The sequence below is a fragment of the Halichoeres trimaculatus genome, unplaced genomic scaffold (assembly GCF_033239565.1).
Source record: "Halichoeres trimaculatus isolate MK-OKI-2021-1 unplaced genomic scaffold, fHalTri1.1 fHalTri1_scaffold_4, whole genome shotgun sequence".
NCBI lineage: Eukaryota > Metazoa > Chordata > Actinopteri > Labriformes > Labridae > Halichoeres > Halichoeres trimaculatus.
Window position 1 is genome coordinate 24,297,376 of NW_027437182.1, and position 25,802 is coordinate 24,323,177.

The 25,802-nt window shown below is 39.5% G+C and overlaps 1 protein-coding gene across 1 annotated transcript in view; it reads left to right on the forward strand.

Annotated features, from left to right (window-relative positions):
* The window catches only part of yjefn3 (YjeF N-terminal domain containing 3), a 71,863-nt gene extending 46,689 nt beyond the window's left edge, over window positions 1-25,174 (forward strand). Inside the window, exons 2-6 of the mRNA XM_074669170.1 lie at window positions 1,766-1,874; window positions 16,015-16,125; window positions 21,685-21,798; window positions 23,904-24,054; window positions 24,342-25,174. Coding sequence (XP_074525271.1) covers window positions 1,766-1,874; window positions 16,015-16,125; window positions 21,685-21,798; window positions 23,904-24,054; window positions 24,342-24,538 — 682 coding nt within the window. The 3' untranslated portion in view covers window positions 24,539-25,174. The remainder of the gene's footprint in view (window positions 1-1,765; window positions 1,875-16,014; window positions 16,126-21,684; window positions 21,799-23,903; window positions 24,055-24,341) is intronic.
* Window positions 25,175-25,802: the final 628 nt, after the last annotated feature.

Genomic DNA, 25,802 nt, shown 5'->3' on the forward strand with positions numbered 1-25,802 from the left:
CCTTAAATGCAGGTGATCTCTTCATCTGTATACAGCTCTTTTACCAGTCTGACATGCTTTCTACGACACACACACGCCACCCAAAGAACAGCTCTTGGTCTTTTTGAGAGGCTGAAGCACAGCTGAGTGACCCTGTTGAGTCAGGGCTGATTAGAAGCAAAGCATTGATTTTGCTCATTGATCCATCATATCTTCTCTCACTGGTTTTCAACAATCTAATGAATTATCTGTGTTCCATTTACACTAAAACAAATACTGAATCCTATTAAAAAAAAATAAAAAAATTTGAAGACTCCTTGTAAAAAGTGTTGCTGCATCTTTTTTTTTTTTTAAATATAAGCTGATCTGTTTTAACTTTTTCTAATTGACCCACTGCAAAAACTGAAATCTTTTGTCTTATTTTCAGTAAGAAATGTCTTTTTAGACTTAGTATGAGCCACATTCACTTGACCAGTCCAGAAAAATGTCTTTTTTTTCAAGTAACTTAAAGAAAAAAATGAAGTCTGAATTGCTTGAAACGAGTTGAAAAATCTGCCAGTAGGGTGGAAAAAAAAGTACTTGTATTAAGACATTATTCTAATCTTGACAAGCACATTTCTCTTACCCTACTTACCCCAATTCAGTCCTCATATTTGTCTTTAAATCACTTGAAATGAAGTAAAAGTGGCTCATAATAAGTCTAAAAAGATATATTTTACTGAAATGTGACAGTGGGATTTCAGTTTTTTGCAGTGCCTGCAGGAGTGAGAGAAACCACCAGGGGTCTGTAGAGTTTAAGGGATGTGTGCATTTAACAAAAGCAGGACTTCAGTACAGAGGACTGATTTTTCCTCTGTTTTCCATCCCCCATTTTCCTAGTCTTGCTTTGTAAGAGGGAGCACCTCTGTGGCTCTGGCCTTGCTGTCTGCCCAGTGCTGTGCCGTGCAGTTGTTATGCACACACACACACACACTCTGCAAAAGCAGCACAAGCAGGCTCACACACAGCTGCACTAGTTATGAAGTGACCATGCAAAGAACAACCAAATATGTCACAGTTGGAAGCATCCAGTGAAAAATAGAAAACGTGAGTTTTTACATGCATTCAGGAGACACCTGGCTCAGCGACTGCAAAGAGCAACAGCTACACCATAACTCACCTGCTTTGCTTTGAGTTTCTCAAGCACACTTTGTAGAAGCTGTTGAGGTTTGTCATGAGTGGTAGTTGACACACTCAAAGTGTCTCTTATCGCCAGCAGAGGGCACATGGACTCTCTCTCAGCCCAGACAGATATGTGACAGCCTCTTCAGCATGTATGGGTGTAAGCAGACCATTTTGACAGTGCTGTAAAAACATTTCTTCTTCAGTATGAGTTGCGGTTTACTTCAGACAACAATGTAATCACTTTTCTCCTCTGTTATATAAATCCCCACTGTTTGCTCATTAGTACATTTTGAAGTGTTGCTGCTGGTGAAGCATTTTTGCATTAAAACTGGAAGAACATCTTATTTCATCCTATAGATAATTCATATCTTTAGAGCATACCTGCTGGTGAATTATAAATGATGAGTAAAGACTTCTAATGGGGCTTTGAGGATGTTTTAACAACCACACTTTCCTCTGCTTTTGAAGTCAGCCTCTGGTGGACGTTTGAAGGACTGCAGGTTGTTGCCTGTCTTTTCAGGTTGTTGTGTTGTATCTTCAAAGTTTTCACTCCCCAAAGCTCCACTTACAGTTATTCTGGTTAAATTCTTAATAATGACAATGTTTTTTCTGTGTCTTACAGTAAAGGGGAAGCAGCAGCTATCGAGACAGAGCTACTGAAGGACTACAGGTTTGGACAGCAGCAGCTGATAGAGATTTGGGGACAAGCGTGCGCCCTTGCCATCACTAAGGTCTGCTTATTCCTGATCTTCTTTTAGATAACAATCATGTCTGGTTTTCATGTTTCTTTTGTTTCTTACCTTGTTTAGTGCTTGCTTTGCCCAATTTATCAAAATTATAAGGCAGAACTCAGCACCAGGGACTGATATTTCTCTGGCTCTCTGATTCATTTATAATCCCCATCCATCCATATCCATAAAAATATTATTGCTATAAACAAAAGCAGGGACAAAAAACATCATTGGGGTATGTTTTTAGAGCAGTTTTATATTTTTATTATGTAATCAGCCTGTGCTTGGACATCCTGTTATGCTTTCAAAGCCCTGTTCAATGGGCCATTACAGCAGTAGCAACAAAAACCAGCACTGTTATTTAATTCATTGTGGACGTGTTTAGTCTGTTCAGCTGTGCTAAAAAACTGAAAACTCTGTTTACTTTCTCATTTATTGAGACATGCTTTACGTAAGATGAAGATTACATTTAACACTTTTAAATTGCATTGACACTTTGAGCAGTATAGGTAACAAGTTAGGAACAAATGAAGAACGGCCCAGAGGTAGAGGATACTTTATCATTGATATATAGGGCTGAATAAGGTCAGAGGTATCTAACAATCAGAAAACAACAACAGCAACAGAAAGAACAGCAATATTCAACACAAACAGTGTAAGTTCTAACCAAGGATTGGATAGAATCACCACTGGTGATAAAGTATTCAGTAAAAAAAGATCAAAAAAGCTTAAAAAGATGACTGATGTCCTGTGTTTCAGATCAATTTCTGGTCAACCAGACCTGCTAATGACAACATTTGATCCAATAAGGGGGGGGGGGGGGGGGGGGGGGGGGGGGGGGGGGTGTGTGTGTGTGTGTGTGTGTGTCATTTTTCCCTGAAAGAGGATTAGGGCCACAGTAAGAAAAATGTCATATTGCTATAATAATAATAATAATAATAATAATAATAATAATAATAATAATAATAATAATAATAATATGTTGTTATTCTGTGAGAATATGGATGTCCTGTAGTACCAATTAAGTCATAACCCTTTATGAACAAAGTTTCAATGCTGCGTGGATAAAAAGTTATGCTGTGTAAAGTTGAAAAGAATAACATTATAATTCCAGATTCCATCATAGTGCTGTGTAAATAAAGATGTGATATTATGAGAAAAAAGTCCTTATTCTTCAAGAAAAACATCGTAATGATACATGGATGAAGTGGTCAGTTGTTTATGTGACGCAAAAAAGAACAAAAAAAAAATAGTCAAAGACTTTTATAAGTCAACTTTTTCTTTGCATCAGACGAATATACATAATTATCAAATCAATAAATCATCATTGGATATTTATATCTTCGGTTAGTTGCCTGGCTCTGCATGGTTCTTGCTCCACTCTCAGGATCTTATATTTATTTTCTGTTCATTATCCCTGACTCTTAATGCTACCTGCTGGCAAGTGGTTGAGACAGTGTAATTAAATACATTGTCAACAATGTTGAATTCAAGGCTATCCCTGTGTTTACATGTGATCATTTCTCTAATGATTCTCTTTGTTGTTCTTGTATTGTGTTTTCTTTCTCTTCTTTGTCCTTGTTTCAACCAAGAAAAATAAATCACTGAATTTTATTTCTATCATTATTTTTTTTTTTGTCTGGTTTATAAACTCTTCCTTAGCTGTAATCACTACTAAAGTTTTAGTTCCTTTCTTTTAGAGAGTAGCCCCTTTTTTAAATCTTAAAAGTGGTTTTGGAAAAATGGCCACAAAAGGGTGAAGTGGAAATTTCTCCAATTACTGTTCTTTTCTGCATGATGGCGCTCAATCCAGGACCACTGCTACAAAGTCAAGTCAAATAAAAAATAAACTGTGGCCTCAGCCAACCCACTCCTTTGTAAGTCTATTTAGTAGCCTGGACTGTGTTTCACTCAGAAAACCGTTTTTAAAGGTCAAAAATTCATCCCAGAGAAAAAAGCCTCTCTGTTCAGTCACTTGTAAGCCCAGTAATCACCATAAACCTTCTGCTGTGACTGTAAGACTGAACAAAAGGGTGAAAAGTCACAGCTGCTGCTATAGCTGAGGCATCCAAATTTACATGGACTTCCCTTAAAATGTCTGATTACGGTTTTGAGGAACTTTCTGTGACATTTACCTTCAAACATTCTGAGCCGCTCACCTGAGCTCACTCCAAGGCAGTGATCCTCATTCACAGACTCAAAACCACAACTCCCCCGCGCTGGACTGTGTCAGGCTGTGTCCATGTCTGTGTGTGTGTGTGTGTGTGTGTGTGTGTGTGTGTGTGTGTGTGTGTGTGTGTGTGTGTGTGTGTGTGTGTGTGTGTGTGTGTGTGTGTGTCTGTGTCTGTGTGTCTGTGTGTCTGTGTGTGTCTGTGTCTGTGTGTGTCTGTGTGCATAAAGTAGCAGGGAACATGAGATTCTCTTAGACTAGACCATCGACTGGTTTCCTCAGCAGGCTCTTCATCAGGCTGTGATGAATAAGAGTCTGGATGAAAAGATACATGTAGTTAAAGGAGGAAAAAAGGAGACAAATGAAAACATTGATGAAAGCCAGAAGCAAAAACAAAAGACTGCTTTAAAGGAAGATTTAACACTGAAAAAACAGTGACAGCAACATAGACATTTTTGATATATCCTCTGTGATGAAGCAAAAGGGAAACATGCAAATACAGACAATCAGAACAATATGCAGACAGAGGGGAGCAATGTAAGACATACAAGAAAGAAAGACTAGAGCATTGCCTTTGACTAGGCAAGAAATAAGTGTGATACGCCCCGCCCTCCCTTTTTTGGTAAACATTGCTGTAACAGAATAGAATAGAATAGAATAGAATAGAATAGAATAGAATAGAATAGAATATAACTTTATTGTCATTGTAACAAGTACAACGAAATTGAAGTCACAGCAGCAATCAAGAAAACAAAAACTAAGAAAGTGTATAGAAATGGCAAAAAGGTTCATAAGAAAATAGATGATGACAGCTTGTCCATTATTGTCCAGTTCAGCCAGCCTCCACCTCCACAGGGTCCAGGACTGAGCTTCTTCAGTCATGCTCCATCTCTGTCTCCTGGATCCTGTCTGCTCACAGCAGGTGAAACTCTTCCAATGTGGCGTTGGTGTCTGATGTTAGCCCCGTTAGCCATATCTGTAAATAGCATGATGCTACTCTGCCCTCTGGTATTCCCTCTGTTGCTGGGTTAGCACAGCTAGCTTGTCCATCTTATTGGAGATAGATCTTATGTTCCCAATAACGATGGATGGAAGGACAGGTCCATGTCATCACTTCTTAGCTCACACCTGAGAACCAGCACGTCGTCCTCACCTTCTTCTCCTCACCTTGTGGGAAAACATCAGGCCTTACACCAGTTAGCTTTGACATGCTACAGGCTGCTAACAGCTGAGTTCACATGTAAACAATGCAGCCATGGTTACATGTAGGATCTCCAGACAAACACAGGAGAAAAAGTAGTAAAAATATCACTGAAGCCACAAAAAGTTTGGTGTCCATGACCAACAAATGAACCATACAAAGTAATGATCCACTCCAAATACAAAGATTACGAAAAAGAGACAAAAAAATTTACAAGAAACAGACAAAGAAGAGAGAGCTGCTGCAAAAGGCAGCCATGGCCAAAAGGGCGGCGCCAAGCAACAAAAGTGTACGTGTTTGTAGTAAGATCAAAAGTATATGTGTTTTAAGATCAGTCTATATGTTTTTCTAACAATCTGTTCTGAAATTGTTATTCCACAAAAAAAGCACGGCTCCACCAACAACACTTTCAACTTTGATATTGATCCTTTAGTCGAATAACATTCGTATCCTAATGTGTGGTTTCAAATTGCGTTACAGTTTGGGGAAACACAGCTGAAGCTCTGCATTCACGAACTCATCACATTCAACACCGTTTGGCCTTGCCTGTTCTGCTTGCTCACAGTGATCCCATCTTGCCCCTGTGAAGACGTTCACACACTGCAATTACACAACAGCACCTGAACAGAATTCCACAAACTGAACTCTGAACCCACAATGGTGTAATATCTACGTTCAAGTGTGTGATTAATATTGCAGCACAGCGCTGTTCCAGTCTGCTAGCTCTGATGCTATGCACTGCTTCTTTCTCTCTGAATTTAACTCAGCCATAACCTCTGGGAGGTAATCACAAGCTGAACCACTTCCCTCATGAGTTACACATTCAGATAGAGGTTGTAAGAGCCTCCTGTTCCTACCTTGAATGCCAGCACAGCAGTTGAATGACTTGGTCCCTACACTTTGATTCTGAGACACTGGGCCTCATTCACAAACAGTGAGCATGTGCTTGAACCTATTGCACTGCGAACAACAAGAGAACTTCCTTGGACCATGCGTATGCACAATGATGACAACCAACTTTCTCAGGAAATGTAAACACATACTCATTTTAATAAACTACCTACATTAAAACAAAACCTTGTTTGATAGAATTCAATAATTAAAACTGTGAGTTGTCTAAATGTATTAAATAACCATGAAACTGACACCTTTTCACCCTTATTATGTGTAAACTATTAAATCTTAAATTGAATACTTAGTTTGCAATTAGAAATATGACAATATTCATATCAAAATGTCAAAGTTTTGGTTATGTATCTGTAGACTAGAACTATTCTGATTCGCTTATATACACAAGGAGATCAGAACAAAATTGGCTGCTATGCACGTGTCATGTATTCAACAGTGATTTTGCATACGCACCTATCATATGTGCTGCATACTAATATTTTCCACACTTTTATTAGAGAATGAGGCCCATTTATATCACTCTAAAGAAGAGCAGGGATGTACACACTGTACCTTAGACTGGACAACAATAAATGACTTTTGTTTGATTTAGCCTACTAGCAAATAATTTGTTCCACTCTGTTTTCACTCTCAGCTCTGTTTTGGTCTCCACCAACTCCTGAAGGAAATATGTCCACTCACATGTGCAGAGTGGGTTTCTCTGTGAAATTCAAGCTTGCTTTATGCTAGATGCATTCCTGAGGTCCGCATGGATTTGTGTGGATGAATGACGTCATTTTAGCAGCCTCACCCCCTCGTGTGGTCCTTTTTATTTGGAAAATTTCTGCATTGCACTCCTCTGAAAATTTCTGACTTCCGTGCAGAGGTGTATGACAAACCTGAGCTCCCAGTGTCCCAAGCACAAAAATACTTGGATTGATATAATTTGTCACACCAAGATCACAGTGAACAATTCCTGGTGTAAAATTTCGGTTGACTCAGCAGAAAAGAGTTATCGGCAAAAAGTAGTTGTAAACAGTAACTAACTGTAACTTCTTCTGCTCTAGTTTGATGCTGTGGTAGACGTGCATTTGGGATACACTGCTAGGGATGGGAATTGAAAACCGGTTCCTGTTGATAATCAATAAGAAATGTTTCAGTCCATCGATATTGTTAGCCTTTGTGCTTAATGATTCCCTTATCAATTCTTTACATTGTGCCGGGGCCGCTGGGCCTTACATCAACTAGTCTCCTGCAGGTATCTTAGCTTAGCAGTAAGATAACGTTTCCCAAAAAAACTCTGATTCAAGATTTTCAGCTTGAAGTTTTACTGAAGAACTGACTTCATAAAGAAATGTACATTACTCTCTCTCTCAGGAGATTCATATTCAGTACATTTGAAATGGTATAAATCACCTTATTTACCAAAATAACAAAATAGCACAAGCTTGATGCTAACATATATGGGAAACTGCATTGATATGCTAGCAGTTAGCATACATCAGTATAACTTCAGCTTCAAAATAGAATTTCAACTTTCATCACAGAAACATATCACATCAACTCTTTGTAAAAAATACTGAGGATTTCAAATTTCGAAAGCTAACAGGCAATTGAAAGGCTCATGGCTGACGTCAGAGCTACGGAAAGCTTCCAAACAACTTAAACCATTGCTATAACCACTTTGAGACACTAGATGGCCTACTTGAATTATTAATATAGTACAACACAGTACATTAACATCACATTGTGTGCAATTTTTACCTGTTTCTGTATAATTATGCCCAGAAATATCCAGACTCAGGGACCAATTACATTTCATTCACTTACAGTATAAACTCATTTAAATGTTGTTGACACAGAAAACCGGTAAAGTCCCTTTTTGTACCAAGAAAATTCACAACAGGAATTGATACGGGAATCGATTAAGAATCAGATCGATAAGCAGAATCAAAAAGGGCATCTGTATTGACAAAATCTTATCAATTCCCACCCCTATAAACCGCCCCTGTAGTTTAGGAACTGACACTGTGTGGAGTGTTAAAAAGTATAAAAGCCACACACCTTTTCTCGTGATGATTCTGCGTGTCTCATTTCTGTGTCACATTTGTGTGGACAGTGTAATACAGCCTTTAAGCTTATCAGTGAGTGTAAAGTATTGTTTCAGAACAGCACAGTGAACGAACAAGTGTTGGCTCGACCGCTTATTAATAAGCTAAACTAACTATGAAACTTTCATTTTGCTAACCGGAGCTGCAGATTCAAGTGATAATAACCTGCAAGTTCAGCAAAGTCTCTGTAATAACCAGAATCAGAGTCAGGCTTATTGGTAGGTTCATGCACAAAAGAGGTCTTTTAGCATTTTGAAACTTTTGGAATTTGTCCTGATTTGTTCCAAAAAATACTTTGAATCTTCACAAATGCTGACATTATCAGCACTGCTCACTACAGCATAAACCACGACTAAGAGCTTCTGGGTGCCTTAAATCTGACTTCAGCTGCTGTGAAATGCAGTACTTAATAATTCCTGGAAACTTCATCCTCCTGCAAGGTAAGCAATTGTTCACTGCACCGTTGTTACACTGGTTATCTATGATACAAGTGTGCACAACTGAATTTACATGAAACTGTACAGCGGGAACAATACTTTCAGAATTATGTTTATGCATGTAAAGTTATACCAGTAAACAGCACAATGAGCAAAGGGTTGTGACTTAAAAAAAAAAAAAAGCGTGTCTCATTATACATTCTGCTGTAAGATGTATTGATTGGTGCCAGTGCTATGTAGCATTAATGTATCAATAAATAATTTTCATAATGGATCAAAGTGCCTTTTCAAAGGTGATAGCGTTGTTTTAAATGGAAAACTTAGAGAGTTGCCCAGAAAAGTCTGCAGTTCATCTGAGCTTCATGGAGCTCTTTTAGTGCCTTTCAGCTTGTTGTTGCACCCACAAGGTTATTGATTTCAGCCAGTTTTACTGTGCTTACCAAACTCATTCCCAGCTGCCATAGAGAAAGTTTTTAGTGCGGAAAAACTCTAAAAAACACGTAGCACACAACCTTCCCAGCACCAAATGGCAGACGAACAAAACTCACCACTCAGTAATTGAGCATTTAGAAGCATTTGGAAGGTAATAAGTCAGACGGTTCCCTCAGGAATTGTTGGAGACTCAATGGGGCTAAAAAGAGAGGCAGAGAGAGAACATTTGGTCTTACATTTGCAAGGTGTAAAACTTCGAATAAATGCGATGTTACTGTGTGTCTGTGAATGTGTGAGTAACTTACTGTTCGCTGATTCATGAGCATCAACTTTATAAGGTGATAATAAGTCATTGTACTGTTTACAACTTCTTGTATCCCAGAGGTGACAGGAAAACAACACAAATAATGCAGTTTTAACAAGTGTTTGTTTGAGTGTGAAATTGTAATCATTGCAGCATTCAGGCCCACAGCGGATTTCATTATTTAATAGCTTTGATTTTATTGGAGTTGATGGGAATAGCCACGGATGTCTCAGTGATGCAACTTCATATTGTTTAACCTATTAAAGCTATAACATTCTTTGAGAGTGAGGAACAGACGAGAAAACAGCAGAGAAAGTGAAATGGAAAACCAGGAACATGAGAACAAAAAAAGAGAGAGGTAGTAAAAGCTTCAGCAGCGGCAAGCATCAGTCGAGAGGGGGGACTTTGTTTTCTGCCCTCAGAGTGTGTGATTAAACCCACCACATCCACTTCCCCTCTATTATCATCAGGCACCACTGGCCCCACGCCCGGCCCTCCACCAGCGGTCCCACACAGCATAGCCTTACTAGACAAACACGACAAGGAACACTGTGGACGGCTGCTGCCCACAGCCGCCAGCAGCACCCCACTGCTAACATGACATCACTGCTATTTAAGGAAAATTACAGTAGAAGGAGATGCAGACAGTCTTTATTTCACTGATTTCACTGTTGGCCTACTGCTGCTGGCTTCCAAGTGTACCACACAAACAAGCATGTGCATGGACTCATTCAGACACACACACTCACACACACACACACACACACACACACACACACACACACACACACACACACACACACACACACACACACACACACACACACACACACACACACCTCTGTTTGCCAGATAGATTATAGGTTTTCTGTAAGTAATCCTTCCAACAGCAGCAGCCACAGCCTCCAGGTCCAGACTATTTGTGTGTTTCTGTATCAGTCTGAGGCTTTTCAACACCTGAGCGGAGACAGGAGACGTTTTTGTTACCCCACAGCAATAAATTAGTCTGCAGTTTACACGAGCCCCTGGACTTCACTTTGGACTCCTAGTATAAATATAAAAGGCACAGTTTTTCTACATGTGTGCGAGTATTTGTGTTTTTAGGAGCCTGATAATGTTTTTTCAGCCTGTGTGTGTGTTTCAGGTTGATTGGAGGTGAAAGAACATGTGCCTTTAACATTTGTTTAAAGAGGTTTTCCCATGGAGACCTTACTATAATCAAGACAGACATTTTAAGGTGAGTGTGTGTGTGTGGGAGAGTGTATTTATGTAAGGGGAATCCAGTGATCTTTACAAGACCCCACACTCTTCCCAACTTTTTCTGACTTTCCTCCTGAACATTTTTGTTGTTATTTAAAAACAAATGAAAATATCTTAGAATAATTGACCATGCCCTAATTGGTTTCACTTTTTTTTATTTTTTTTTTACGTAAGATATGTGGAAAGCTTGCTTTATAGCTTCAGCATCATATCCACTGTCAGGTAATAAAACGTCAGAAGTTGTACAGAGGAACAGAGAATAAGAAGCATCTTGCATCATAAACCTGTTGAACAGATGCAACAGACCATCTGTCTGCACTTGTAAACCTTCTTCACATCAAAAATATCATAAATATCTCAAACACTGGAAAAAACATTTGAACAAGTTTATAAGCCCATAGCTGAGTCCTAAAAATAAAAACACTGTGATGATGTGCTATTTTTGCAGAGGTAGTACATTGGAGTAGTTATTAAAATAAATGATGATTTTGGAAAGCACATTTTAATTAACTTTCATCGAGACATTTAATCAAATGTGAAAGAGTAGGAACTGTCATCACTGTTTAAAAACCCGAAAGCTTTGTTATGTTTGGACCACTCTGAGACCCTTTAATGTAAGTTACATACAGAAACTCACCCAACACGATGCTTCTGGAAAGTAGTTTTTGTAATAAAGCAGCTTTAAAATTTAACCTTAGAGCTCCCTTTTTTAAATTCAAGCTCCTGTGATGATTTTAAATGGTCATGAAATAGACTGAAACCAACAGTTATGCATCAGCTAAACATTCAGCACTTCTACATTATAGTTTTTAATGTCTGTAAACACTGTAAGAAGTTTGGTGTCAAACTAGACAAAGTTCCTCCCAGGACAAGAATTTTTTTTTTTTAAAGTACAGGTAATAAAAAAAGCATCTTTGACCCCACCAACTAGGATACAAATCTTTGCTACATGCTCTCTATTCAAGGTTCAGGTTCAGGACGGATAGGCTGCCTTACAAGCCAAAAGAAACTGTTTTGTTTGTAAATTTGGAAATGATGAAAAGATAAAAAGTCAAAATGGAAGCAGCAGCTATCCTATGCAATCTGTCTCTCTGGTTTATGCTTATTTGCTCAGCAGCAACCCCATTCTTGAAAATATGAAGTATTCTATGGAAGGCTCAACCCTGTATTTTTTCATGAGTCCCCTAGAGGCTGGCTAAAACACCAGAAACCACATACACACCAAGCCAAAGAAGCCAATTTTTACCAAAAAAAAAAAAGGAATGTAGCACATTGGTTAGCACTGCTATCTTACAGCTAAAAGGTTATTAGCTTGAATCCCATTTGGGGCAAGGTGGGCCTTTCTGTGTGGAGTTTGCACCTTCTCCTCGACCGGGTACTCTGGCTTCTTACCACAGTCCAAAAACATGCTCACAATGTTAATTGGTGATTCTAAATTACCCATAGGTGTGTGTGTGTGTGTGTGTGTGTGTGTGTGTGTGTGTGTGTGTGTGTGTGTGTGTGTGTGTGTGTGTGTGTGTGTGTGTGTGTGTGTGTGTGTGTGTGTGTGTGTGTGTGTGTGTGAGTCAGCCTTGTGATTGACTGGCGACCAGTCTAGGGCGTACCCCACCTCTGCCTCATAGACAGCTGGGAGGCTCCAGCCTGCCATGACTCTGAACAGGATGAGCAGCAGAATATAAATGACTGAAATAAACATTTTTACTGGCTGTTTCCAAAAAAGGCTTTGTATAGCTCATTTTTTTACAGCACACAATGAACGTGGGGTGAATCTTTTTCAAATTTGTGATTTTGAAGTTATCAAACACACAAGTCTTTAAGTTATTTATCAGACTTTTTGTGCCTTGGATTAGTCAGGAGAGGACAGTACAAAGAGTAGGAACAGAAACAGGGTGGGAGTCAGGAGTGACATGCAGGAAACAGGCCACAGGCACGAATCAAACCCACTCGAGGGCAAACCTCATGGGGCGCAACCCAGACCTCTAGGCCATCTGCGCCCCAAATATGAGTTTTGCTCATGTAGAGGTTTGGCTGGTTTGACTGACAGAAGAGCATCCTGTCTGTTTTCAAAGGGCCACCCTTGGCCTGCTTCATCCAAACTCCAACAAAGTTAGGTTGAGTCAACATTTCCGACACGGCACATGTCGATGACGAGCCTTAAAACTTCATCAGAAACAAACGGGTGTCATCACGTGCACTCACTACATCCATATATTTTCAGTCGATGGTTTTCACATCACGAGGCAACTTTTTTCCAAACTAATTTACAGCATGTTTCTTTCCATGGATTTGTTTTGGACTTCCACATCCTCTCTAAAGGTGCAGATTATCCCTCCCAACAGGTCGGGTTTGAACTCTTCCCCTGCCCCTGTGAACAAAGGCACCTCAACAGACTAAATGACTTGCCTGGATAGAAATGTACCAGAGTGAAGTCAGATTACACAAGTTCTTTCAAACATAGCTGGGTGCTGTGTGAATCCATCCAAGTTGCTCCCTTTATAGCTGCTTACCGTCAACAGTGTGTGACTTTAATGGTTTCTCCAGCAGCACGAAATGGCTCCAGCTCTGGTATCACTCATCCTCCTGATGGTACTAAGAATACTTAAAAAAGTCATTAGACTTTCTCATGCAGATTTTTGTATGTTGAACACATTTTGGGAAGAACGAGACAAAAAAGAGGGAGTGTAAATGCAAGCAAACTTAGTTTCATCAAGTTTTATTATAAGCATTAGCAGGCACATGTTTATTGTAACTCATTATTTAAATTTCAACCACTTGAGGACAGTGGAACAAGCAATAAACATGACACTAACTTTTTATTTATCAGCTTATTAAGTTTTATGGCTTCCATGTTTGCAGATGAGCCAATTTACACATCCAACAGACATTAGCATTCTGTCAGAGCAGTGTCTCTGGCCTCCAGACAAATTTAAGCCCGATAATCACTCCCCAACCCTAAAATAACATTAGCAGCATTGAAAAACTTTATAATGTACTTTCCAACTACTTGCTAACTTTGTCTGTTTATACAATTTGGCATTATGTACTAGACAGAGGGCTGCAGATAATAGCTACCTGCTGCAGCTGGAGAAATGCTCCACCAAAGCAGTTTTATTTTTGGGTTCATCCTTTGAAGTGATTACACTCACTATGCTCACATTTTTAAATTATTTTGTTTTAAACCACTGAACCTAACCTTCCGTTTCTTTAATCTGTAGATGTTTTATTTCATTCTGTGAGTCTGGAGGCACCTATGGGTGAGCACACTTTGATGACAGAGATGTTTTTTCTTTAATATCTGATCACGTTAATTACAGTAAGCGTTTCCCTCCAGGGGGGGAGTCAGCACTTTGTTACATGCCGCACATACACATACACATACACATACACATACACATACACATACACATACACACATACACTCAAGCTTTTCAGAAGAAGGGTCCCACTGTAATTTAAGTCAGTGAGACATGTCATTAACATCAGGGCACACAGCAGAACACTCGCAAGAGCTTCTGTCTCATTAGATAAAAAAATAAAAGACACCGTCCTGATTTTCTGTCTCTCTTTTCCCCTGCTCCTCTCTCCTCATAAAACTCCCTCCTCTGTTTTATTAAGTGTGTGTGATGATTTCTCAGCTGAGCAGTTATGATGGAGATAACGGCTGCTGTCTCCTCTCCCGGATTCATCGCTCTAGTTAATGTACTTTGAGTCTTGTTATATCCAATTATTCACAGTGCATGGGGGCCTATTCTCCACAAGAACTTTCTCCTCTACAAAAAACATTAGTGGGAGTGGGAGTAAATTGACTGAATGTATGACAGCAGAATTGTTTTCTTTCTCAAGCCTTGTCACGAAATTTGGAGAACTGTATCAGCACTGTATAACTTAAAACAAGACTATTAATCTGCTTTTGTTTTATTGCCTGCAAATGATACTGTAATTATTTTGTGATTATGGTTTACTTAAATTATAATTAAGGATCTAATAAAACATTTATAAGGGACTAAATGCCTTAAAATAAAGGGGTTACAGCTCATAAATGATGGTGTTACTCTTTTTTAAATAACAGGGTACCTGAAATAATAACAGTGTATGGATACAAGGAAACAAGGAAAAACTTAGAAATGTGTTCATTAATTTATGGCACACATAGCTTACAATGAAATCATGCAATGACTCACAAAATACAAAAATGGAAATTTCATTTATTACAAGAGTTGAAGTTTAACTTGTTTTATACCTTAAGCTAAGTTACATAACTGTACTGCCTTAATCAACACAAATCTTCAGTGAAAACGTGCAGAAGCAATGAAGTTGCCAAAAGATACATCATTTTTACTCATTTGTTTTATGTCTTCCCCTATAAACGTTCCCATGGTACAAAATCTTTAAACTGTAAACTGAACTGTGAAGAGTATTTACAGAAGTTGTAAACTAGGCTCAACGCTTCGTTACACACTTTTACGAGGCTCCAATTTGAAGTTGTCTGTGTGAACTGCTCTTTCTGTTCAACTCCTTTTAAAACTATCCTGTGACCTTCACAGTGATAAACACACACTCTCTGCCATAATGAAATATTTTAATATCTGAAAAATAAATCTCTAAAAGCATCAGCTTAATGCTTAATCTGACATCCAGGGTCTTTGCTTTGACAGATCTGTGGAAATGAATGCAGACACCTCTGGGGCTTTCATTAGAAATCATGACCAAGTGTATACATACACACACTACACAATCTCACACACACACTCTTACACACACATACACACAACACTACTGTTGAGGTGTTAGAGGAGGAAGATTAGCTGCTCAAGCTGACGCTTCCGCAGGCGCATACCTGTCCTGTTTAAGAAGGTGCGGGCTGATTTACAAGGCAAAGTGCAGCCAGTAAACTCTGCGGATGCCAGCAGCCAAGTGCAGCCGGGGACGAAGACGGAAAGTGTGTGCTTCATACGCAGAAGCATCCCAAGGCGAGGACACTGGCATTTTTTCCATCATGCTGGCCTGGTCTTTCCTCGCAGACTGAAGAGACAACAGAGCTGGTGCCATTTCCACCCTCATGGGGCATGTCTGGCATGCTGCAGTCTGACACTTTAAATATCATAGGGAGGCAAACTCATGGATCAGATGACCTGTTCTTTAAAGAGGCCTGAATCTAAGGGATAATAGCAAATACTGATAATTCATCTTCCTCTTGCGCCTGTCTTACTGCTTTGTTTTCTATCAATAGCCCTGCCTATTTTCTCCTCAGTACATCCCTATGTCGCATGTTTTCCTTTCATCCAGTGATCAGTTCCTGTTTTTAACTGCCTACTCTTTAATCTGTCCCCTCACCAGGCCTATCCTCTCAGCTCTCTTGCAAAGAAGCAGCCAACAGTGCTGGTGATCTGTGGTCCCGATCAAAATGGCTCCATCGGCCTGGTGTGTGCCCGACACCTGCGCATGTTTGTGAGTATAACTCCAGACTTTCCAGAGTATAACTCGTCAGTGATTCGACAACATGACAAATTTGCTATGGTAAACAAAGCCTCATGAGTCCTATGAGAGATGATATCACCAGAGAAAAACAATCCTGAAAACTTGAACTTGCCTCGAGACTGAATGCAAATCCCTTAGCGCTCTCCACTTAAAATTTCATCTCAGCTCCTGTAAAAAGGCTCCAAGCAGTTATCCCATTACCCTCCCTGCGAGGGCACTCAGACAGTCATGATATCATCGAATTGTTACTCTCGTTAAAGCTGTCTGCGTCTTTGATATGATGTCATGACCGTCATGGCTGCCCCTACAGGCCACAAACTGACTGACATCTCAAGACTAATTGTTTTTGGAGGCAGGATCCACCCACTCCATCAGATCACAGATCATGAGTGGAGCTGACAGACTCTCTCTTCTGACAGCTTGGTGCGTTTAAGTGCTCTGTTCTGTGGCCCTGCCTCAGTGTATGACTTTATTGGAAGGGAAATATCGGATATGTGTTTTGGGTTCTTGGGTTCAGAAAGGAATGCATCCATACACTTTCCCATATGTGTCCGACATGCTTGATTTACAGTGCATTGATAGTTCTGATTAAAACCATGTAAGATCGACTCATGGAAGCAACCTGATGGCTCTCCATGGGATCTTTCTCTCTTCCCCTGCCACCCACTCAATGTCTCTTTTCTTCTCAGGCCAAGGATGAGGTCAGAGGTCACAGCAGAGAAGAGTATATTTTATCTTTAATGTTATTTTTCCAGAAAAGACTACAAAAAATAAACTCATCATATATCCTATTTTAAGCCTTTTTTTTCTTTCTAATGTTTTCCCTGTTGTTTGATTTGTATCCTTCAAATTTGTCAGCTCTTATGACCCATTTACTTCCATCCTAAAATGTGTTATTCATATTAAGTTTTGCAATCAACATTTTCAAAGTGACTGTGCTCCACTTCCCTCGTCTGAGTTTGCTCTAACTTGAGAAACTTGAGCACTCACTATGAATTGTGAATCACTCTCACTCGGTGTAAGAGAGTGTTTTTCATGGTGAGATGTGATCCCTGTCAGCAGGAAGACATGCAGGCGTACACGTGAAGCACACGCATGAACTCACTCAGACACACACGCGCACACACACACAGTGTCGAGTCTCTGATGCGAAGCTGTGAATGTGATTAGACAGCGTAGACGCAGACGATCGGGCTGACTTGCTCCTCACATCACTCCAATAACCGTGTTCACAGACACACATCACAGTTGTGTCATAGTCTGTCGTGCCTCTTTGATTGTTTCCACTGTTGGGGAATGGTGAAAAACACAATGCTTCATACCAGAGGACAGACATATTCCTTGATCAAATTTAACGCTGGATTACAATAAAAAGCAAGTCTTAAGTGCATTAGTTCCAGTGTGTTGTCGGACATGAGGTTATGTTTGGCTCGGCTGCTTTGTGCTCTACAGGAAATCACTGCACCAAAGTTCACATCTGATCCAGGTCGCATTTCACTCTCAGACATACGGTATACTGTAGTTATTCTTGAATATAAAGCATCAAAGTAAAGAGTAACTTTCATTTATTGAGCTAAAAGGGCGTTTAAATCTTGATGGTAAAGTGTTACTTGTTTTTTTTAAAAAAAAACCTTGAACCCAATCGGTCAAAATAATCAAAAATGATGTTTTATTTATTAACAGAAAAAAGCATTGCCTGTGACATTTGAGTCCCACACATCAGTTCCAATCAATCATATCCAGTCCAATCAGTTAAAACCAAATCCACAGAATGGGGTTTGGCATAACTCACCTCTGCCTGTTAACACTGTGGCAAAAATCTTGGTTTCCACTGGCATCCTAAATTGGTGAAACTAAAATAAAAAAGAATAAAATAAAATGAAATAAAATAAATAAAATGAAATAAATAAATAAAATGAAACAAATAAATGAAATAATAAATTAAAATACAATAATAAAATAAAAAATAAAAATAAAATAAATAAAATACAATATGAAAATAAAAGAAAATCAAACAAAAGAAAAGAAAATATAAAGTGGAGGATAAATTGTATTTTTTATTCACTTGAAGCACCTAAAGTTTGGTTTCATGGTTAAAGGCTGACCAACCACCAGCGAAATAAAGGAGATGAGGAAAAAGGTCAAAGACACAGGGAGGTAAATGACGACGGAGATCAATTATACACAAAACAAAAGCATAAATCTGACAAAGAATCTGAATGAATCTGTTCAAAGATGAAGTGACAAACAAAATGTTAACAGACCTTGAACGTTACAGGATAATACACCTTGATCAGGCATCAAAGTCAAACAAATATCCTTGGGCTCAATACAAGTGGGAGCTCTATCAGTGTTGACTGTTAACTTTGTAGGCTAAAATGAAGTGAACAGGACCTTAAAAATCAACACTGCACCTGATTGAGAAACTGCTTGATCACCGTCAGTGTCTGGGATGTTTGCTTTTCTATTTAGCCTCATCTCTTCAGATATTAGAGTAAACAGACTTCTTTCAGTAAATTGATATTAATTTAGTAAGCCTGCCAGTCTGTGATCAGGGCCACATCCATGGCAATGTTGTGTTTTTCACACGCTGAGCCAAAGAGAAACAGTTGATCAATCAGAATCCAGGATTCAACACAGATGTTTAGTGAATTAAAATATTCTCTGAAATAGACTGATCTGAAAAGTGACATGTTGAATCGTTTCTCCAGACTTTGTTTTGCTGCGCACCTAATCCAGTCATTTGTAACGTGCTGTGTACAAAAACACAACACTACAACACACTGGCCTCCCACAGAGAGAGGAAGGGAAATACCTCAAGATGTGAGGATTAACTGGAAATGTTCTGTGCTTTTTCCTCTTGCTTGTTTTTGTTTTCTGGCTCATTTCTGTCCATGCTCACTAACACCAATGGTCCTTGGAGCTCTACTTCAGGTCCATGCGGTGTGATGGTGTAGCTGCTAATGAGGTCTAGGGCACGTATGGGCCATTGCCTTACCTCCCGAGGGAACCACACACACACACACACACACACACACACACACACACACACACACACACACACACACACACACACACACACACACACACACACACACACAGTGGATTATATTCTTAGGAGAGCTGTCTTGTCATTGCTCTGTGGAAGTCAGTGGTGATTACATCAGGCAACTGACGTCTGTGACAGAATTATTAGTTTGGGATGCCCAAGGAGGCAGTGGTCTGTCTGTCTGACAGATAACTTCCTCTTTTGGGCAGACAGCACTGAGTCATATTTTTGAGAACGGTTATATATTTGTGCATGACACAGAAGGTAAGATCATAAACATTAAGTTTATTTGTGATCAGGCCTAAAAGACAAAATGAGAACAAGATATCCATTTATGTTACATGAAAATAGTTTAATGACAATATAACATTTTGCAATGGGGGAGGGGGGGCATCATTGTCTCAGACATTTGTATGTGGGTGTATTGAAATGGTTCAAGGTGCTGTCGAGGCTTGAAGTCGACATCCATAGCATGTCTGCAAATCAGTGGCAGCTGCTGGTCAGTCAAGGAGGGGAAGCTCATTTTTTTCCGGCCTACATCATACATTTGTTTATTTATTTAAACGTAAATTCTACCCTCCGCACTATCTGCCATGACGTGCAGCTTGCTAGCAGCTGGAGCTGCTACGTGAGACTACGACAGGTTGTAAGTGTGAGTGACAGGGGAAGAAGCTGTGCAGCTGTAGCTGTAGCTGCTTATTGGTGAAAAGAGAGAGAATCTTAAAACACAATGTTCGTCGTTTTTGAGAAAAGTAAACTTGCTGGGGATCGATAAAGCCTCCGGATCAGTCCAGAACAACTGAATGTAGAACTCAGAAAATGCTTCGGTGGAGGGTTATACTTCAAGATCACTGACCGGCTCATTTCACTGTCAATCAAAAAGGGATTCTGCCTCAGACATATCATCCAATCATGATACAGAAGCCCAGCGTCCAGGCCAGCCCACTGCCACATAGACCCACAGAGACGCTGAGCGTCCAAGGGCAGGACAAAGCCCAGCATTTATCCAATGACCGTCCAGTTTCCACAGTGGAACAACCCACTCTATGCTCCCCCGCTGAAGTCAGAAGATGCTCAGCGTCCGACTGTGTTAAAGCGCTGAGATGCTGCGGGGATGAATGAGAAGGAGGTGGAGCCAGTTACCTGTGATAGGTAGCTGATTCTGAACAAAAGATGAAGGAAGTCAAGCGCATATTTTTCCTATAAAATGTACACACAGCAGAACATATCACCCAACATATCAACATATCTTCCCTTGCAGTTTTAGAGCAAGCAAAGGCTAGCTTTTAAATGGCTAATGCCTCAGTTTTTAGTTGGTGTGTTGCTATGCATGTTTACCATTTGAGCTCAGCATTTGGCATGGTGTTCATTTCTTTTTGGCCTCTCTGAACCAGAATTTCTCAAGTTTATTTATCAAGTTTTCAGAGAATATTAAATAAACTGAATACCTGACCCAAAATCCAAATGATCGCTACAGTTGTTACAATTCACCTCCAAGGAAAAGTTTTTCTGTTTTACAAAACTCTAATTTAAACCTTATGGTTTTGCTGGAGGAGAATCTGGAGATTACTATAGTGATAAGCACACTTCCTCGAGTGACAATGTCTGCATGATGCATCAGAGAAATCCATTTAAAAATTGGTCACACATTTCAGTATCTAAGTCACAGACCAACAGACTGACATTGCCAACCCCGCAGACATGCTGCAATGCCTGGCTGAAAACTAGTTTTCAGTCAGATTTTTTTTTTATCCACTGAGGGAATAGTCTTGATAAAGCCAAATAAATAAATTAATAAAATGTTCCACTTGGGATTATCCAGACTAATTGCACATTGTTCTGGATGAATGTTACTCATAATTTCCGTTTGCTGTCATTGTATTGGAATGTTGGACAAATATATGAAAGGAAAACACTAACAACATGGCTTCATACCATTAATGAAATGTGGAACCAATTAGAACATTTTGGTGAGCTGTTTTTTAAAGCAACTGTTAGCAATCCTTGTTTAGGGTTCAGATTACCAAAATGTTGAACATGTTAAAACATACAAACAAAATACACTTCTGACAGAAAATCTGGGGTTTTAGCATTTATCTGTGGAGCCTGGTAAAGGTCTCAGGTAACGTACTTCCTGCTGACATTCACAGACCTCTTACACTTTAGTGGTCTGGATTTCTACTCCTCTTTATTTCCACTTTATGAGGACAGTATTCTTTCAGGAAGCAGACAGTATAAAATCACAATGTCCGATCACGCCTCAAATGTGTCTTCAATGGACGTTTATGTATCACACACTCTGTCATGCTAGATTTGCTGAAATTGCAGGCTATACGGTAGTTGTTATGTAACATATTGCATTTTTTCTTCTTCTCTCAATTTTTTCTTCACCCCACCCTGCTGTTTTATTTGTTACTTCATCTTGACCCCCAACCCTTAACTCCTCTCTGTTTTTTTCTACTGTTTCTCATGTCACGCAGGAATATGAGCCCACCATCTACCACCCTAAACGCTCCTCTCAGAGTCTACACCAGGACTTCACAGTCCAGTGTGAGAAGATGGACATCCCATTCCTCTCCTATCTCCCCACAGAGGTCAGCAAGCTTTGTACAAATCTGACATCTTCTGAAAAGATTGTAAACTCACTTATCTGAACTGCAAACGCACAGCAAAGCCAAGGAGACGTTCTTTCCAGAACTTAGCACAAAACTAGTATAGACAAAGACAACAAACTACCAGCCTACTCAGCCCAAATTCAATAATGAAGTCCATTTGCATTCACTGAATACTGTGAGGTAAAAAACTGGGGTTAAATAATGAAAATTAGCCTTGTACTGTTTCTCGACCTGAACCTGTGACTTCTTGCAGTCTCTAAAGATCTAGAAATTGATAGGAGAAGCCATTTTTAACAGTTCCATGTGTAGTGGCGGCTAAATGCAGCAGCAGTAAAGTTACAGAGAAATAGCCTTCTGTGATCATGGTCAATGCAATGCATATCAAATCATCGTGGATCACATCAAATGTGAAAATGTAATTGCCTCTTATCGAATCGTATCCTGTCTTATGGCAATGCATCTTTCTATATTGCATTGCACTGCATGGTATATTGTTGTACTTTATCTTATTGTACCAGATTGTAAAGTATTAAGCTAAGACATGACAAGATGAGATGAGATAACACTCCTTGATTTGTCCCACAATGGGGAAATTTGCAGAGTTACAGCAGCAAACAAGAAACTGTATAGTGAAAAAAAACATTACAATAAGAATACGTTTAATAGAATGATAAAGTTAGAGTAACATACAAAAAATGCATAAAATACATTTTGCCAAAACATATAAGGTAAAAAGTCTTCTGAAAGGGCATGATTAGGGTTGCCACCCTCGTCGTAAAATACAGAATCGTCTCATATTTCGCAGTTAGATGTTGCGTCCCGTTTTAAATCAATACAGGACGCAATTTGTCCTGTATTTCCAATTTGCCTTGAACCACTCTGCCTGAATTCAACATGCGTTCGTGTCCACCCACTAGATACGGCAGTTGGTGGGTTGATTTTATTCGTGAAATAAGTGCTCATCATTAATCGCTAATGTCCATGAATTGGCATCACCATGAGTGCAGCGTTCAGACGGAAATTACATTTTTCTTAACTCAAGTTGTGCGCAATGTTAGTCGTAATGGAATCACCAGCCAGGCAAAATTGTTCTCTATCAAAACTTCAGAAATATCGCTTTTATTTTATGAAAAAGTGTAATGGAAACGCAGCTATTGACATGTTACAGGCTGCTAACAACTGATCTTAAGTGTAAACAATGTGACCATGGTTACATGTAGGCTCCCTGGACACACACGCAGGAACAAGTGCTGCAACAAGTGGTCACTGGAGTGACCCTTTGCAACAATGTTTTACTAGTAATATCACACTGTATTATTATGCAACTTGTTATCATATCTTACCACACTTTATTTCCTGGTACCATGTCATACGGTATTACTTTAAACTCTGCTATGTTGTGTTGTGTCATAGGTCTACTGTAGTTCTGTTTAGTATTGTATGGCATCGTGTCAAGCCCCATTACATTATATTGTATAGTTTTTTATCTTTTGTTGTATCTTTTCCCATCATACTGCACCTTATCACATTGGATCACATTGTTTTGTACAGTATTGCAATGCATTATGTGTAACTAAATAATGTATCACATATTCATATAAAATCATATGTCATGTCATGTTGTGTCATACAGTATCATATCTCATGTTATGGTGCGTTTAGCATTATATTGTGTTGAATCGTAGCATGTTGTGTCGTATCTGATCATAACGTGCACCACTGTGTATGAACATACTGTAACATTATATATCCCCTGCTCTTACACCATGTCAAACAACAGTGTGTAAAATGAACTTGTTGAATAAAAGATATCAGCTTCAGTGCTGTATAAAAGTTCTTTGAGCTTCAACTTATAACACCTCATTAAGAGTGAATAAACTGTCTTCTATAATATGTAGCTTTTCACTTTTAATTCTGGTGAATGCAAGATGATTTTTTTTTTTGTTTCAATACAGTGAATTGTCAACCTGATTCTTACCTTCCCAAATTTCACATTTGTTTTTCATTAAAAGGATTTGTCCAATGAACCACTAAAGGAGCGGTTTAGTTGCTCTCTAATTAATGCCATGTTCCTCTGTGTTCAGGTGCAGCTCATAAATGATGCCTACAACCTAGTGATTGATGCCATGCTGGGTCCAGAGACAGACTGTGCCAATATTAAAGAGCCCTACTCTGGTATCCTGGTCACTTTGAAGCAAGTCAAGACCCCCATTGCTAGTGTGGATATGCCCTCAGGTAAGCGTTCATACAAAGTGTAGATATCAGGGTGGAGGCTCAAAAAACACAACGTGATAAATGGGCCTCCAGGCAGCTCCCTGGGAGCCTTGGCTCCCAGGCAGGAGTTTTCCAGGTCTGGAGGCACACGTGGAGGATAAATCTTATTCTACAGTCAGCTCAGTGTGAGCTCATCATACCCCAAATACACTACCTGCTGAGTTTGAGTCCAACAGGCAAAGAAATATCATGATCCCCCTTTCCTTAAATGCCTCTTTTCTCTCCCATGCCTTTTCTCCCTTTCTCAGGTTGGGATGTAGAAGAACCAAGTCAGGATGGGATTAACCCTGAAGTCCTCATCTCACTTACAGCTCCAAAAAAGTGTGCCCTGAGTTTCTCAGGGAAGCACTTTTTGGCCGGACGCTTCCTGCCCTACGACATCCAGAAAAAATACGAGCTTAACCTCCCAGAGTACCCTGGCACGGACAGTCTCATAGAGTTGTAACGCAGGGGAAATACAAGAGCCACCGTGGCCACTCCTCATTTTCAGAACTGTATGTTAAAACTATTCTCTTGTTTTGTATTTTATAGATTGTTAATGTGATTTAATGTTAACATCTCAGCTATGTAAATCAAGCTACATGTTAGCCAAGTGTGCTGTTGAGCTACAGTAGAAAGATAATATTAGAAACTGTGGTTTCTGTCACGTCTAATGGGGAAATGGCATGAGGAGTCTTCTGTGTCAGTCTACTCGTAAAAGCTGTAGCATTACACTGTTTTCTGATTACTTTGCAAAAGAAAGACATTTCTTTTTCGACAGGAAAGAAAAACTGTCTTGGATATCAACCACTGGAATCTTTCTTTTTCTTTCTCCAAAGGATTTTTTAGTGTTCATGTTCTGCTGCTCTAATGTTCTTCTGACAAATTTTCTTTTCAGTGTGCGCTGCTCGGATGAATTGATGTAGGCTGGCAAAATTTGACTTTTCTTTTGTGTGTGTGTGTGTGTGTGTGTGTGTGTGTGTGTGTGTGTGTGTGTGTGTGTGTGTGTGTGTGTGTTTGCATTATTTTTTGTCTCTTTAGTCAGTTGGAGATTATATGTTATTTTTGTTAAGTTTACTTCATAAGCTGTTATAAATGACACAGACAGTCCTTGTTGTCAAATAAAACTGTTACTTTTAAAGGGATAATCTTGCTGTTGTGTTTTAATGTCTTTGGTCTAAGGCTGCACTGAATTGATGCTAACTTTAACTTCATGTAACCTGGAACTGGGTCCCCAGTGCTGACAAACCCAACAAGATATACAAACCAAATCTGCTCAAGTCAAAAATGTTTCAAACTGTACTAAAAAACAGCTCTGAATAAGAGCAGAGTCAGATGAACCAAAACCTCCTAATCTTGCAGAGCGGATGGACCCACCTAATTCTATTTCTGAAACCCTGCAGATCCATCTTGCTAGGCTTCATTGACCAACCAATTCACTGGGCTAAATTCTGACCGGCCCAATCAGGGAAGAGAGGCGGGAGCAGCAGAAGTGCCGATCAGACGTGACGTCAGCAGACTTTCATACTTGTTCCGCATTCCTTTGATTCTTAAGTGAACTTAAAAAAACGGCAGCAGTCATCTAACGCCAATATCACACCTGTTTCTCGTGTTCCTGTAGTTATTCATCTATTGTTTCTCAGCAGCGGCGCACATAAGCTACACAACTTGATGTGTATTGGTCTGTGGTAAGTGTGTCAATCAGAACAGTCGACCAATCACCAGCTTCT